General features: G+C 37.9%; 1 protein-coding gene across 4 annotated transcripts in view; it reads left to right on the forward strand.

The window, feature by feature from the left end:
* Nucleotides 1–17,983, forward strand: part of LOC149312284 (hepatocyte growth factor receptor-like) — a 123,792-nt gene that overhangs the window by 79,549 nt on the left and 26,260 nt on the right. For all 4 annotated transcript variants that reach the window (XM_089524332.1, XM_089524336.1, XM_089524335.1 and 1 more), the window contains exons 7-11: nucleotides 1,233–1,335; nucleotides 1,620–1,756; nucleotides 4,270–4,431; nucleotides 5,855–5,954; nucleotides 16,022–16,237. In XM_089524332.1, coding sequence (XP_089380458.1) covers nucleotides 1,233–1,335; nucleotides 1,620–1,756; nucleotides 4,270–4,431; nucleotides 5,855–5,954; nucleotides 16,022–16,237 — 718 coding nt within the window. The remainder of the gene's footprint in view (nucleotides 1–1,232; nucleotides 1,336–1,619; nucleotides 1,757–4,269; nucleotides 4,432–5,854; nucleotides 5,955–16,021; nucleotides 16,238–17,983) is intronic.

A 17,983-nucleotide genomic window follows, 5' to 3' on the forward strand; every position in this document is an offset into this window, starting at 1 on the left:
ATAGTTCAGGTGCCAAAGTAGTTCTTTTGGGATCCTGTCAGTTCTTGCAGTCACTGATTTAGGTCACAGATAATAAAAATTAACAGCTACTCTGGAATTTCAGCATTTGAATTGTAACCATCTAATAAAATGTGGAAAACATTCTGGCTTATTGCTGACACAGCAATACAGATAATATAAATAAAGTACTTGCTTTTCTATGACTGACTCATAAAAACTTCATATCACAAGGCCTTTAGATGTTTCTGATAAAGCTGTCCTAACATGTCTCCATTTTGTCATGCTCTTGGAAAATGTGAGGTTTTTCCTTACCACTGTAATATCTTTTAGGGCAGGCAACATGAAAAGTGAAGCTTTGTTGCACATTCAGTGTTCGGATTAAAAAGAATGTTTATATGCACACATACCTTTAAAAAACTTTTTTATATGCAGGCACTGGGAATGCAACAGAACATCACTTGTTCAAAAGCATACATCTCACTATCTTCTTTGTAGTGTATGGATATGTATAGCTGTCTATACATTGTCTGTCTGTCTAAATATCTTATCCCTTGTGTCTATAGAATTGCACCTAGATTTAGTAGTGTGCAGCTGGGCCAATAAAAGTGAACTCAACAGGATAACACTGATTATTGAAGAGAAGCAACTTCTGTGAGGGGAGATGTCCCTCCTTCCTTCTGCACTGCCAAATACCTTTGTCAACTCTTTTCAGCTAACTGGAAGAGGCAGCAAAGTCCACTTTTGCTAACCCAGTTGCATGCACTATACAATGCAGCCACAAGCAGCTTGCTTATTTTTCGCAAAGCATCTGTCCAAAAGCAGAGATATTCATGGATCAAAAGAAAAAGAAATGAATGGCCTGTTACAGACAGCCAAAATAAAGCTGCTTCGAGTCACTTTGGAGGTATGGTATTTCAATGATACATGCGTCCTAAGAGTCCAAAGGCCGCACCAAAGCCACGCTCCAGTCCTAAGGACTGGAGTGCAGCTTTAGTGAAGCTTCCAGACTCTTAGGACTCATGCATCATTGAAATATCATACCTCCAAAGTGACTCGAAGCAGCTTTATTTTGGCTGTCTGTAACAGGCCAATATTATGCACGCATACCCACCAAAAGCTGTCAGTTGACATGTCTTATTCTGTCGCTTAGCTGCATTTTGTTATTATGTGCTGTGCAGTTCTGTTTTATTTATTACATAATTATAACTGAGATCTTTTTCTTTTTGTTGAAGATTGGAGTGCACAATTGGTCCTGTAAAGAATGCAAGTTTTAATGTTTCAAGCACTGTTTCCAATGGACAAGTTAATGCTTCATTCAATACATTCTCTTATGTGGTATGTGTTTGAAGATTAATGTTTCAGTTCTACAAAAGCGTTATGAACTTATATATTCTGAAACATTTCCTGTCTTAGTTTGTTTTTAATTTACCTCATTAGATCTGTAAAATGTGTGTTTGCTGCTTGTTACTTGCAGTTTTGTGAAAGATTATAGCTATAGCATTGCATCTCTCACATATCAATTTAACTTTGAGTGATTACTTTCCATATTCTTGTATCTTATTCTTTTAACGTTAACATTTTATTTAAAGTAACAAGCCTTCCTATTTTTCACTGTACAGGATCCCATAATAAGTAGTATCTCCCCCACCTACGGTCCAAGATATGGTGGGACGTTGCTGACAATAACTGGGAAATACTTAAGCAGTGGGAATTCTCGCGAAGTTTATGTTGGTAGAAAGCCTTGCAACATAGCCAGGTATAATGTTAAATATATATATATATTCACTGTTACTATTTTATATGCTTATTAACATTAATTTTCTCAGGACAGATTTCTAGACATTTCTATAAAGTTTACATTTGTCATCCAGAAATGTTTACAATTTTGAAATTATGATATCTTTCATTTTAAAACAAAACATTTTTCCTTTGGAAAAATTAAATTATATTTGCAATTATTAATTAATGGTTTCTTGTAAACCTCAGAGTTATTTCTTTCCTTATTTCTCCACATTTGTTCTCATATGGTGTGTTAATTTGTCCATATGGCCATATTTCATAGCATAGAATAGGAAGTGGCCTCTTGGGCCATGTAGTCCAACCCCCTACTGAGTGCAGGATCTCCAGCCAAACAGTTAGCTCTCCAGCCACTTTCTACAGTTGTTCAAAGAAGGAAATTCCACCACGTCTCTAGGCAAATAGTTCCATTGGCAAACCGCTCTTTCTATCAAGAAGTTCCTTCTCGTGTTCAAAATCTACCCTACTGTAACATAAAACCATTAGACCTGGTCTTTTGTTCTGGGCCATCAGGCAGTAAACCTGCCCACTCTTCTCTGTGACAGCCCTTGAGGTACTTAAAGAGTGCAAACATGTTATCCCTCAGTCTTCTCTTCACCGAGCTGAACAAGCCCAGCTCCTTCCAACTATCATCCTTGTTGCTTTCCTCTGAACCTGCTACAACTTGTGCATATACTTCCTGGCTCCTTAAGGCTTTCCTCAAATGTTTTGTTCTCTATACCTCTTATCGTTCCCATTGTCCTTCTCTGAACCTGCTCCAATTTGTCTATATCCTTCATAAAATGAGGCGTGCAGAACTGAACACAGTCTTCCAGATGAGGCCTGACTAGCACAAAATATAGTGGGACTGTAACTTCCCTAGAATTGGAAACTATGCTTCCACTAATGCAGGCTAAAATAGCACTCACCTTCTTTGCTGCAACAGCATACTGCTGGCTCATATTCACCTTATAATCAAGAATAATCCTAAGGTCCTTTTCACATGTAGCACTCTTGAGCCATGCACCCCCTATCCTAGACCTGTGCATTTGATTTTTGTGGCCTAAATGTAGAATTTTGCATGTATCTCACTTGAATTTCATTTTATTAATTTCTGCCCCATTTTCTAGTTTATCAAGACCCTCTTGAATTTAGTTCCTATTTTCCAACGTGTGAATTGTTTCCTAAACTCTGCTTTGGCGTATAGACATCTAAAGCCTTGTGTGTTCACATCTTTTGTTTTACCATGGCTCCTATGCTTTCTTCAGTTTTTCCTCTAGAAAGTGGCAGAACTCTAGAATTCGCAGCATTGTGTTTAGAGTTTACTTTTGGACAGATGTTTGAGCTATCATCTCAAATACCTCAAAGATTTAGTTCTTTCTGAGCAATCTTTTACTAACATTAAACTCTGGGATCTCTACTTGTTTTCATTGACTACATAATTTTTTGTGTATCTGGTAAACTGATGGCTCTATGAAATTCAAGAGAAACAAAACTGAGACTAATGGAATTTCATATCTCGGTATTTCTCAATAACCTTGATTGTTTTCTAGTGCATTTTTAGCTGGAGGGCATCCTATCATATGTTATGGCTAGTCCTGGTCTACCCACTCATCCTACTTTCTTTTTCATTTCTAGTTTGTAGGCAGTGCTTAACTTGTTTGTCACAGTTAGAACTAACACCACCTAGTCATAGTCTCATTCATTGCAATAAATGAGTGTTTTGAAGATATTCCTTTGTTTGTATATCCAGTGGCAAAGAAGGTTAAACTAAACAGAAATATAACCAGACCAAATAGAAACAAAATAGTGTGTGTGTGTGTGTGTGTGTGTGTGTGTGTGTGTGTGTGTCTGTGAGGGAGAGAGACAAGGAGAAAGAGGCAAGTGAAAGGGAGAGATCATGTGCTGGGATGTAAATGTATGTAAGGGAGGTCTGTGTGTTGTAAAGATCCCCACCTAATGCCCATTTGTGCATCCCTTTCTATGAATTTGCCAAAGGACAATAAGATATTTTTATTTAATTATTTTACTATCTTGCTTAATTCTCATACAGGAGTGAATAACATAAATTTATGTCAAAGAAAGGAAGGAGGTACCCTTAGGAATATCATGGGATTGGGGGATAAACCACCATCCCATATTGGATTGGCCTGGTGCCTGAGATGAATGACAAGCCTTTGGCAAATAGCTGGCCTCGTTTGAACATACTATTTAATTTATAAAGCCATCATTTTTAGGATGATAATCAGTGTTGTGCCTGCATGGTTTCTCCTTTCCTCTCTAGTGTGCTGAAAAGTATTATTTCTAGGGTTTGTTAAACCACAGTTCCCCATTCAACCCAAACTGAGAAACTATGAGTACAGAACAGATTTTCTTACTGACTGCATTTTCCCGCTGAGTTCAAATGTAATTGATCCATGATGCACGTATCTTGTGATACTGATGGTAATAAGCATTCCTTTTTAATTCTACTGTTGTTGTTTTCTTATGCAGAGTGTCTGATAATATCATAGAGTGCTACACCCCTCTACAAAGAGAAGTATCAGAGTGTCATGTCAGAATGAAAATTGACTCAGCCTTTCGTTCAGCAGGTCATTTTACATACAGAGAAGATCCTGCTGTTTCTAAAATTTATCCTGCTAAATCATTCCTTAGGTGAGTGAAACTTTCCCATCTACAGTAATTAGGGAGAAAAAAATGTCACTGATACAAAAAACTACCCCTGTTTTACCTCTGTGGACCATACCAAATAACCCTGTTCTGATCCAGATTACACACAGAAAGAAACTTTCCTACTGCAAAAGCAGTTTAGGAATCTAACTACCTTTCCAGTTGCTCAGATTCCATCTTCCTCTTGGGAAGCTGGCTTCCATTGTGCGATCTGACTTCTGTGATATATCTGTGATGATGGATTTTGTGTTCCCAAAAAATAACATTTGATAGACAATAATTGCACTGACAGCTGATGTATCTTGTTCAATATTCCATCAGTTATGCTCATGTAGGTCCCTCCTTTGGGTGGAACCTGGTTATAGACATTACATTCCTCCTTCCTCAGGACATATTCAGAAATGATAATACACTGCAGGCTTGTAATTTACAAGTGTAAGTCCCCTTCATTGAAGAAAGAAATACATTATTAAACTGCAGCAATTGAATCTGATGTATTCCTGAATCTTTTGAAATTGAAATGCCTCACCACCCACCCCGGCCCCCCAAATAAACATCATTCAGATGATTACAACATCTTCCAATTCAGTTGTTCACATCTACTTTTGATGCAGGAAGGGAAGAAGTGACCTCTGCTACTCAAGATGAAGCTCCAGTTCATTCATATGCAGTGGTGTACATCTGCGTCTAACACCAGTGAATATGAACTTTTCTCCTGTCTTGCTGCAGCTCTCTGTGTGCTAAAACCTGCTTGGGAAGATTTCCTTCTCCCTGGAGAAGGTTTTCAGGGTTCATAGAGTGAACTGCAGCTTTGCCAGTTCTATGGCTAACACATTGTAAACTGCTTAGAGAGTGCTTTCCACTATAAAGCGGTATAGAAATGCAAGTGCTATTGCTATGGGAAGCAGCTAGATTGAGCAGAAAATACATCATTTGTTCCTCGCCATTGAAACACTGGGGGAAACTCCTGTGCTGTAAATCAGCAACAACAATATCATAACATGCATTATGGCCACTGTAAGCTATTAAAATTTTCTTACCATTGCATTTTCTTAGGTTTTGACTCATAAAAAATAGTTGTGTGTTAATTAAAACAATTAAAATCATGTTAATGTGAAGTATGGAAGGAAATCCTCTTCTCAAATTATTGTTATGATGATTGTTAAGATGCCCAATGCTGCAGTAGTCATGTGATTTACTTATTTTATTTGCTTCTTTTGAATTTCTATCTCATCTTTCTACCAGCACAGGATGAAGCATAACTTATAGCAATAGTTCCATGTTAATTTCTTTCACAAAGTCTTTCTAAGATGTGGAATCCAAATAATGCTTTGGGGGGGGGATGGGAAGTGACCTTTTTTCTGCGTTGGTATTTCTATAACTATTTCTATCTCTTTCTTTTCATCAGTGGCGGAAGCACAATTACAGCCCAGGGGATCAACTTGAATTCCGCATTCTCTCCAAAGATGGTGGTAACAGTTCCTAAGCTAGGCAGAAACTTTACTTTGGTAAGCTTGTATCAAAGGTACACACTTTGATTGAAGGTACATGTCTATGTTCAATCAAAGCATGCTACACATTCATTCAAAAGCAAGTCCCACTGTAACCATTTGAGTTTATTTCAAGTTATCTATACATACAGATGTAGCCTTGATTTCTTCCGTGTTTTTGCCACTTTATCAACATATTGAGTGTGTTGTCAGTCTAGCAACTGTAAACCGATGGACCAAGTGGGCAGCTCATTTGATTTTTAATACTTGAGTATGTTGTTGTTGTGTGCCTTCAAGTCAATTCTAGCTTATGGCAATGCTATGCTAGGTTTTGTTGGCAACATTTATTCAAAGATTTGCCTTTGTCTTTCTCTAAGGCTGAAAGAGTATGCCTTGCCCAAGATCGCCCAATAGACTTCCAGAAATGTTCCAGAAATGTTTTATTTATTTTTGTATGCTATATGTTTAGGACTAAATGAAGGATTAATAACAATTATATTTTATTTATACTGTTAATTATATTAGGGGAATATGGTTGATGATTTATTGTATTAGAAAAGCATTGCTCTTTCTTAATAAAGCAATACCAATTTGTAAGCACTGTGGAGAAGACTAAGAGTGTCATAATGTCTGTCTGCTATTTCTGCTTGGATGCTCCATCGGCTACCAAGCTACTTGTTTTCCCACCAATGCCAGCTCTGCATTATTTATTTTCAATCACAGTTAGTGGCACTAATATTCAACCTGTGAAGGAAGCGTGTAGTCTTGGTTTCATTTTTGATTCTTCCCTTTCATTCGTTCTTCAAATTCAGGTCGTGGCAAAGTATCATTTCTTTCTTTATAATCTAGCGAGAATCAGGCCTTTTCTTTCAGTTTTTACTGCTAAGGCTTTGGTTCATGCACTGGTCATTTCTCGCCTGGATTACTGTAATTCTTTGCTAACTGGGCTTCCTCTTTCCCATCTTGCCCCCTTGATTTCTGTGCAACACTCTGCCACTAGGATCATTTTTTCCACCCGCCGTTATGATCATGTCACTCCATTGTTGTCGTCCCTTCACTGGCTCCTGATCCCATTTAGAATCCGTTATAAGCTATTATTGCTAACTTTCAAAGCCCTCCATGGTTTGGCCCTGACCTACTTGTCAGCACTGGTTTCCCCCTATCTTCCTGTTTGCACTCAGTGCTTCGGGGCTGTTCATTCAGTCAATGATTTTCTCTGCCCCTACTCGGTTATGCCCCTTCTCCCATGCTTGCCCCCTATTTTTGGAATCTCCTTCCCTTGAATTTGCAGACCACCACCTCTTTAGACTACTTTAAGTCTAAATTAAAGACTGTTCTATTCAGGGAAGCTTTCCAACTTGCTCCTTGATTTTATGACCATGTTATTTGTATTAATTTACACTTTTATAGTACTGTATTGTTTTAACTTTGTTATAATACTATTTTATTAATTTTATAATCTTGTTAGGTTGTGCACTATAGGCAGGCTTTTGTTTCTGTTTTGGATTGTTATTTTCTTTCCTTTGTAAAGTGCTATGTAAAGCCTATGTGCTATACAAATAAACATAATAATAATAATAATAATAATAATAATAGAAGTTGCTTTTATCTTTTTTCTTTCTTTTCTTTTCGCTTTCTCTCTCTTTTTATCTTTGTCTTTTATATTTTTTCTTTTTTTCCTCTTAGTATTTTATTTTTGCTTTGATGCTTTATAGTGCTAGTGTAATGTTTTATATGAAAAACTTAATAAAATTATTAAATTGCTACAGGGGTACAGTAGAGGACAACTACAAATACTACTGTGGCTAATGACACAAATGGGCTCAAGAACATTCCGTTGTTAATGTTCTGAGAGGTGAAAGGACAGTCTGAAGCTGTATAACACATATTGTAGGAACATATTATGTGAGAAACATAAATCGGGAAACGTTAGATATAGTAAAATAAGATATGTAACATATAAACATTGCAGTACCTGGAGTGAATGAGCTAAAGTGGGCAGGAATGGGACATTTTGACGCAGATATTTACGCATGTTTTACTCAGGAAATGAAAATAGGAGAAATGATTTGGCATTAATAGTAAGAGGACATGTAGCAAAAGCAATCAAAGGATATAATGCAAAGTCTGATCAAATAAAATCAATAAGAGTTCAGGTGAAACCTATCAGAATAACCATTATCCAGCTAGAGACAAAAGCAGAAGAAATGTAAAGATTCTATTCTATTGGAAACCTTATGCTTAGTTGTGCTGGCAGTTATGCAAGCCTGATGTCCTTGTAGAATGTTGACCAACGATATTGGGTAATGAAATATGCATATAGAGTAAGAGAAGCTACCAGGGAAACAAAATTGTATTTCTGGTTAGACTATCCAAATTATTTATAGGAGATGCAAATATAACTGCAAAAAGAAGTGCTTTGAAATTTAAGTAGCTTGGGAGATTATTTTTATTTGTACGAATTGCTAATAAACAGAGATAAGAAGTCTTTTGAATCAAAATTGAGAGCAAAAAGTAGCCCTGATTTTCTTTAAGTGGATTGAAAGGGTTTGTTGCTTCGCTCAGAAAAAGTGAAAGGGAGCACTGTGGAAACCTCTATGCCAGCTTGACTTCCAAATGTCACCTAATATATTAAGCTTAGTGAAGCATGATGTTAAATCTTTTATCATATGGATTGCATTTGACTTTGTCAGAAAAGTATCTGGAGAAGCATGTGTATAAGGAGATAGAAACCAACACAGACAAAGATTTGTGCAAAATGCAAATCATTTTAGGACAAAGTCTGAAAGAGGTTTGATTCAGAGAGAAATTGCTTGGAGAGGTGGAGGATTTGAATTTTTGATACTAACTGCCTATTATGGAGTCCATGGCATGAAATGGGACAGATGAAGTGATTCAGCACACAACACAATGGGACTGGAAAAACTGGAATAATGGACTAAATAAAGGTATTGGAATTATGTGGAAAGAATTCCCTTTAGCTGTGAGAGCTAAAGAAAGGGTGGAAAGAGATGAGATTCTCGGGAGAGTAGCAGGTCATCTGCATACTTTTTCACATCATAGAATTGGAGAGTTGGAAGAGACCACAAGAGCCATCCAGTCCAACCCCCTGCCATGCTTTGCTGAAGTTATTGTGAACAAAAAAGCAACCAAATGGGGAAAGGCAGCAGGCTTTTGAGCCAGCAGACAAGGAGGTGAAGTTCTAAAAGAGTAGTGGTTCACTGTGAGCGGAGAAGCAGCCTGGTGAGCAATCTTTTGATTCAGCAGCCAATTAAACCTCACATATTCCATATAGATATTATATGAAAGAAGAGGGAGGCAGAAGAATCCATCATTGTCTTCTGCAGTGTATGTGCAATGTTTGTCTTCTTGCCAGAAAACCTTACCAGTTATACCTGTAGTAAGTGAACAGTAGTTCTCTGTGAAGAGAAGGTTAGTGCACTACTACATGTTGAGTCCCTTTAGTGCATTAGAGAACAGGAGGACTTCCTGGCTAGAACACAAGGAGAATTGATCCTGCAGAACCAACAGGCAGAAACTGACAAATAAAGAGGCCTGTAACAGTAAGGAAACACCCTGGAAAACAGCCACTGTTAGCAGCAGACCGTACAGGAGTGCTTTAGAACCTTTCCAAGCAAACAATCACTTCCAGCATCTTCATGAAGATAGCAGCAGTGAAGATGCTCCTACAAAAAACCAGTAATAAGGGATACTGCATGCTAAGTCAAGGTAACCACCAATTGCAACAAGAAAAGAAAGATGCTGATGATTAGGGACTTGTTACTCGGGTATAGAGGCACCTGTGTGCCAGCTAGAGAAGATGAATCAGAAAGTGTGCTGTTTTGCTGGTACACATATTCAGGTTGTTACTGACAACTTGCCAAAACTCATCAAGTATCCCTTTGTCCTTATTTATGTTAGTACCCATGACACTGCCAAGAACACCTTTGAGCAGATCACCTCTGACTATGGAACACTGTGTTTTATGCTCTAGTCAGCAAGTGTCCCAGGAGTCAGGTTGTAAGGCAAGAACTGTTGGGTAGTTAATCCAGTCCAAGTCAGTCACAGCTTATTCAGCAAAATGAAAGGAGAAATAAGTGCAATCGTAAAGCGGTCCAGAACGTTGTTGCAGTAAGTCAGCTGAACAGGCTAGGATACCACAGGCCAAGCCTGTGCTATCCTGACTTGGGTCGGTTCCCAGGCCAGTGCAGGGACAGATGAGTGTTTACACTCCCTCCACCATGGACCCACTGCCTCCTCTTCCCTTCCTCCACCATCACCCCTACTGAGAAAACCCCCAGGTTGCCACATCTGACAAAGAAAGAAGGCGCTTGGCTGCACTCACATGGCCAGGCACCCGGTTTCTACATCAGATAGGGTGATGGGAGTCTTCTCAGTAGAGCCTATAGTGGAGGAAAGGAAGGGGCACTCAGGTCCATTCAGTCCGACCCGCGCTGAGGCCCCTTTGCACTGGGATTGGACCAGGACCACCAGATTTGTATCTGGTCTACCTGATCCTGGCCTGGAAGTATTGGTCTGTATCATTTGAACAGGACGACACACTGCTGGGGAGAGCCTTTTGGCCCATGCTGACAGCCCATTTGTGAGTAACTCAGCATTAATATGGAGTTGCTCATTTTGGAACTGAAAAATGGAAATTCTGGTTTAAACAGGGGAGCACAGATACATCTGAGGGTAAGGATAAAAGAACAGCACAGATGAATTGATACTACCACCATTTCTGAAACCATAATTTTAAGAAGCTGTGAATATTATTCTTATGTACCCAAAGCTCTTGTCCTCCTTCCTTATTCTGTTCCCTTCCCATTTGCCCTCACTGTCACTTCTTTCACTCTACCCCATCTCTGATGAAGCTGACAAGGGCAGGAAAAAGGCTTGCAGTTGATCAGATGCATCAGTCTGTGCCAGACTTTGGTCATTTTTCATGTCCATCTATTTTTTCTTCCCAAGTTTGTCCCTTAATCTTCCCTTTCAGCACCATAAAGTATAAATGTTTTAGATTCTGTGTCAAAGGGCTTTTCCCCTCAGGGCTGTCATGATGGCTTAGGTTCTGAAACACACCACCTCTTTACCCCTCCTTTCATCTGGGTCAGCTACTAAGTGATGCCCTAAAACACCAATTTTCTTCCACATCTATCCTCCTGCTGCAAAACTTAAATTAGAATTAGGTTAGATGCTGGAGTTCAGGTTTTCTGGGTCATGTCTGCATTTTTGTCCCATTGGTCATGATTAACATTGAGGGAAGAATAGGTATGCCTTTGTGTTATAAACTTCATACATTTTGTGGGGGAACAAATCTCCTTTCCTTTGTCCATTTTAAACAGTATTCAATACTTTAGCAATATTTTAGTTTTTAGTAAACAGTTCCACTTCCATTCAAAATAATTAGCCCTGAAACTGAATATAAATGTTTTACCTAAGTATATTTAAAATCTAAATTGAATAGGCAGTATCTTAATTTTCTCTTGAATAGATTGGGTTTGATTGTTTTTTCATTTATAGATTATCAGTTCAGTATTTCATGACAAGCATTACATTTTTCAATTGTTACAAACAATTTCAAAGTAAAAATGTCATGTCAAATTACATAGCAATAAGGGCACTCCAAATGCAATTTATTTTGACCTTCCCAATCAGCCATATTGCATCACCACTAAACAATATTATTAGATTTATTTTATCATGCTCTGAAAGCATCTTTTTTGGAAGGTAGCATGATAAACTAAAGAGCTAGAGACCCTATTCTGATAGATGCCCACAAACTAGGTTACAAATGCCTTTGTTATTAATTTAAAAGACATTGGTACACTGCAGTAGATAAGACATACAATGAATTTACACTAATGAAATCACAGTAATGATTGCCAGGGATCTATTTTGATGGGTACAAATGTTTCTGTGTGCATTGACATACCTTAGATATAGGATATAGGTGAGGTTTGTTAATATTCTTTTATTATTAACTATCAGTATTTATATGACAAGCTGTCTACAAAACAAGTCATACCAAGTGAAAACAAGCTATAATTCAATAAACTAACATAATAGCAGTGCAACACAATAAAAGTGAAAAGGTCAGCACAGTGGAAATATACAACTGAGATGTTAAAATGCAGATTAATCCATGAGGACTTTAAACCAGGCAGAGAATAAAATTTATAATGTAGATTAAAGATAAGAAAGATTTTTAAATCCTTGGTGAGGGAAAGTCTTCACCTGATGATGAAAATAAAACAAGATCAATGCATCTGTAAATTTTTCTAGATAATGTGTTCATAACTTGGAGGTATGGGGTGGTTTACCACCAAAAATCCTTCTGTCTCCTCTCTACCTCAATCCCAGTCTTCAGGATTCTCAAAAACCAATGAAAGAATTGCTTGGGATCATACAACTTAACCAGTGCCTTACTGGTATTATTCTAATGTTTTTATCTTATGGGACAGAAAGGCCTAAATCCAATTGTTAGTCCCAACTGAAGTAAATCCATTCAGACAATAAAACATGCGTAAGTGTTGATTTATCAAGTCCCATTGATTCAATGTAAAACATTCTGCATTGATCTAGGCTAGTTATACTTTGAATAAATTCTTTGAAATGTATGGGATTAAGCATAAAGTATGTTGTGTCTTCTATCATAGCAATCTGTTCTTCAGCAGCTCGTAAATAAGATTAAGTCTACAGATGAAGCAAGAGGCAGTGGTTGAATAAACTGAATCATTGAATCCTGGAGATTATAGAGGGATCGCTTTTTATGTTCTTTTATGCTAGAATAAATAAATAGAGTCTTAGGCAGGTTGTTGGAGCTCATCTAATCTAACTCTTTGCTCAGTGTATGATATTCAAGGTAGGGTATGGTTACAACATACCTGACATTGCCTTCCACGCAGAAATACATCCTGTAAGGAAGAGCTTGCTACCTCCCAAAGTAGACTGTTTCTGTGTCTGGCTACCATCCTATCTATATTCTATAGATGTATGTTCCTCTATCATCTTTACCCTATGATAATGGCCTGTTTAGAATTCTTTCTCTTCTGACACTTGCTTTGCCAAGGATCCTGGAGGCAATATTGTGCTAGCAATAGGGGATTGTTCCATATACCCTTCTTCTTGTCATTGGATCCTACCTAGATGCCACCTGTCACTCTGATTTGAACTCACTCTTCTTCATTGTGGTCTCTGTGCCTCACACATGGGTTCTGCACCTGCACAGAAGGTCTATTTGGAATGTTCTAGAGCTGAGTAGCTTGATAGGGGCTTCCTCCTACACACATGTATGCACACACAGTGAGCATGTTCAGAATTTGCATCATATTCATTTCAGTGAATTGAAACAGAACTGTGTCATTTTGCAAAAGGGGGGGGTGGAAATGAGGAAAGAAAGAACTTTTAAAAGGGGGAAGGAAACTTCTACAAGTGGAACTGCATGCAGAGCTGTTTTATTCAAACTTCCTTCTGGGTGGAGCAGCCTTTTACATTGATGTGTTTTGGAGCACTAAACACAACTGATTGCAAGTATAATTTGGGCTTGAACATTGTATAAAATGAAACAACTTGCATAAATATAGGTTTTTGTGTGGTTCTTTTTGAGTGTAAAATTAGAGTTTTCCAAGCAGAGAACATAAGACAGAATTTCTGGCATGGGAGATAAATGGCTTTCTTCAGCTAAGCAAGAGCTGTGCAGAAAGAGGATCTCTTTCTGTTCTTCCCACCCTTTGCCAAATGCATGATTCAGTAATTCTACATTTATTTAGGTAGGGCAGTGGAAAAAACATTCCTAATGGTTGCCAGTTTTGAGCTTGAGGTGCCCATAGCGTTTTTGGCAGGCATTTGGAATTTCTTTTCCCATTGTCTTACTAAATTCCATTGCTGGTTTATTTCTCTTGTTGCTCCCGTTGAATAAAAGACCACAGTTCTCTGCCATGTACTATTCATCATGCTCTGTCTAATGAAAAAGGATGCAACTGGAGCAGAATTTCCCATGGACATATGAACCAAGAGGCTCAAATTAATTCTGGGGAGGTTTTATGTGCAAATGAGTTTAGAAAAAGGTGACAGGGGTCAGCTCCTTTATTCAAATTTTGAGAGAGCAACTACACATTACTTTGGCAAGACCTTGGTTGATCTTCTGGGTTTCTGTTTTCTTTTTACATTTTTTTTAACCAACTCTATGGGTGGTCACTAATCTGATTGGAAGGTGAACGTGATGGAACTGAAGACATTTAATGCTTTTCTCCTGCACTTTTTAATAGATAGATAACCTTACATAGCTATTTATGGTGACCTAAAGGCAGAACCATCAAAGGGTTTTCTTGGCAAGATTATTCAGCAGGAGCAAACCTTTGCTTTTGCCTCTTTCCAAGGCTGAGGGAGTGTGACTTGCCCAAGATCACCCAATGCTGAGTGGGAATTTGAACCCTGATATCAATGGTGATAGTGCCAGCATGGTTTGAATGTTGAGTACTGTACTATGACTGAAGACCAGGGTTTGAATCACTGCTCAGCCATGGAAACCCATTGGGTGACCTTGGGCAAGTCACACTTTCTCAGCCACAGAGGGAGGCAAAAGCTCTGAACTAATCTTGCCAAGAAAATCCTGTAATAGGTTTGCTTTAGGGTCACCATAAGTCAGAAATGACTTGAAGGCAAACAACAACACCAGTGTCATAGTCCAATGCTTACGCCACTACACTGTTGGCTCTGAAGTGAGGAATGCAGATTGCAAATAACAGCTACTGTATTGTTTAGAGAAATGAAAAAGAGTAATGTATTATGTGGAACATAAATTTGGCAATATTATGTAATGCCACTTCACTTGATCATTGCCCTTTAATTTTATTTAATTTTCAAAAGGGCTCTGTCAGTTGTGGATCACCCAGTACAATATGTAATTTGGGCTTGAATCAGCCATAAAGTGCATCAGAATCTCTACATTGGTGAGAAGCAAACCATGTTTTTGTACAAATTTTTTAATCAACTTTTATCAAGTTTTTTAGGGCCTGTCTTCCTCAATAAATGAGTGGAAACGTCCTTGTGAAATAATCTTATATAGTCTAGGCATAGACTGCATTTAAATGTCAGGATAAACCATGGTTTATCATCATGGGAATGAATCTAATAAGTCCCAGGCTTGTGTGCTCCACCTCTCCCTTCTACTTCTCTGGTGCAGATGTTTCTGCTTCAGTTTTTAAGTGCATGTTCAGAATTGTCACATTGTGGTAATTGTTAAACTATGCTTTGTTTGACAGCGGTTTCAATGCATGGGATATGAAGTGAGCCAAACTATGGATTTAAAAAGCTAGGTTTTGAATATAACACTGAACTGGAATGATGTATAAGTATGAAGTTTTATCATGGGTAATTTTAATATTATCTTAAAAGGAATATCAAATTATATCTACACCATTTATTTTAGAGCATAGAACCATAGAATCATAGTGTTGGAAGAGGCCACAAGGGCCATCCAGTCCAACCCCTTGCATGCAGGAACTCACAATCAAAGCATCCCTGACAGATGTCCATCCAGCCTCTGTTTAAAGACCTCCAAGGAAGGAAACCCCACCACACTACGAGGGAGTGGGTTCTACTATCAAATAGCTCTTACTGTCAAGAAGTTTCTCCTAATATTGAAGTGGAATTTCTTTTCTTGTAGCTTGCATCAATTGTTCTGTGTTCTGGTCTCTAGGGCAGCAGAAAACATGCTTACTGAATCCTCAACGTGACACCACTTCAAATACTTAAACTGGGCTTCATATCACCTCTTAACTGTCTCTTCTTCAGGCTAAACATATCCAGTTCCCTAAGTTTTTCCTCATAAGGTTTCCAAACCCTTCACCATTTTGGTCACCCTCCTCTGTACAAGCTCCAATTGGTCAACATCCTTTTTGAATTGTGGTGCCCAGAATTGGACACAGTATTCTAGATGAGGCCTGACCAGGGTAGAATGGAGTGGCAGAATAGAGTGGCAGAGTAATCAGAACTGTTAAATCCAGTACCTTTCATATAACATGTGGCAGGCCTGCTCCAATACCCGATACTTTAATATTTGTTTTCCTTGTATATTACAGGCATGTAACCATCACTCAAATTCTGAAATAATCTGTTGTACAACTCCTTCACTGGAAACCTCTACTCTGACACTGCCTTTTGTGACAAAAGTTTTTTTCATTTTTGATGGTGTCATCTCATCTGGTTTTAACTTTGATTATGTGAAAGACCCTGTCTTTGCCATCTCAGAGAAGCCACTGCTGATTTCAAAGGGAAACCAAATTATAGCGATTAAGGTAAGCAAATACAAATATGACAAATGTGCTTTTACCACCAGTGCTGTAGGCATTTTGGAGATACAAAGTTGTAGAGAATAAAGAGTGTCTAGAATCAGTTTGGATTAGAAGCAAACAACAGGAGTGGTGTATTTAATCCTGACTACCTCCCTAAGAGCTTACCGTGATTCTCTTATATAGAAGCTGTTAGAGAAAAAGATCTTTGGAATGGTTGATGTCTCTTGTTACCGGTGGTTCTGGACTGGTACCAACTGGAACAGATGCAGTCTTCTCAGCTACTCAATATCAAAGTAACTTCCACACAGATTTTCACTCAAATGAGGGTTTATTAACTTTGTTGCTATTTGCACAATGCACAGCAAGCTACTATACATCTATACTCTTTCGGAGTCCATGCTAGAAGCTCGAATGTGACATCAGTCTTTGTTCTCTCACAAGATCAACTTTCCCACCAAGTGGACACTCCTATTTCTCATGAAGTCACCATACTACACAAAAGCATAACACTAATACATTTGTTTATATTATGTCTCAGCAAATGTCCTTAAAGACTTGTTCTTCCAGGCCTAGGCTTTCTGGCCTTCAACAGGAACCATTTTAAACTTTAGTTGACCATTGCCACATCTGAACATTTTCCATACAAATTAGAAATATATTTTAACAGAAGCCTATATCCATGTGAACTGTGTGGCTGTAGAAACACTTAACCCTGCTTCTGTTTTAGCAAATGGGGCCTAACGGGTAAAAGTGAATGCATCTACACTTTGAAAATGATTGTTTACAATTACTTCCTTCTCTGTATCATCAGTGTCAGGAAACTAACATGTATTGATTTGATCTAAGATAGTCTTGATCATCCTAAATATTTATATATGCTTTATTGAAACCTTGCACCATTGTTCACTATACATTTTAAAAAAAAACCACCGGTTACTTCCCATTTAAAATAAGAAATGCCTTATAGGATAAATGATGATTGTTCAGCCTCCTCCCCCACATTAAAACACAAAGTGAGAGGCACTCATAAACTGTAGGCCAGCATTTGAGTTCCTTCAGTCAAAAGGTCACTGTAGGCCGGATTGGCAGCACTATAAGTTTATGTACACACAAAAACAGAAGTTTACATGCCTCATGATCATATTTTGTCTTCCAATAATTAAGCAAGCACAGCATGAAATTAAATGGCCACTTGGTTCAGTGAACAAACAGTTCTGACTAAACCAAAATTCTTTTATCTATTTTCTTAATTAGTTTCAGAAGAACTGCAGAGCCTTTATCACTTGGTTTTTCAGTAAAAGTAATGTAATATGGCACATTTTGCTTCTAGAAAGTGAATATATACAAACCAAAATATTTTTTTATCCAACTCAAAGAGAACAAAGTACTTTTATCATTAAATATGACACCAAAAGCCTGTTTTTGCAGCCATGTTTTGGTTTTGTAAATATTTTAAGCTGTCTCTTAAAACATGACCCCTAACGATATGGCATCCAATCCAAAACATAAAATAAAATATTGTTCATCAAACATTTTTAATGCAATTCTCCAGCAGCAGTTTTTAAAATACAGGCCAAAGATCTCTAATAACATTATAAATAACATTTTGAGCAGCCCAGCTTAACAATTTGCAGCTACTATGCAGCTAGTAAAACCCTTAGCAAAAGGCCATCCAACACGCATGAGTTTTCAAGGGCCACTGAAGGTCTGTAGTATTTTGGTAATGAGTCTGAATGCTAGCTTCCACTT

This window comes from Sceloporus occidentalis, unplaced genomic scaffold, assembly GCF_023333645.1.
Source record: "Sceloporus occidentalis isolate IW3139 unplaced genomic scaffold, rSceOcc1.0.p SCAF_5, whole genome shotgun sequence".
NCBI lineage: Eukaryota > Metazoa > Chordata > Lepidosauria > Squamata > Phrynosomatidae > Sceloporus > Sceloporus occidentalis.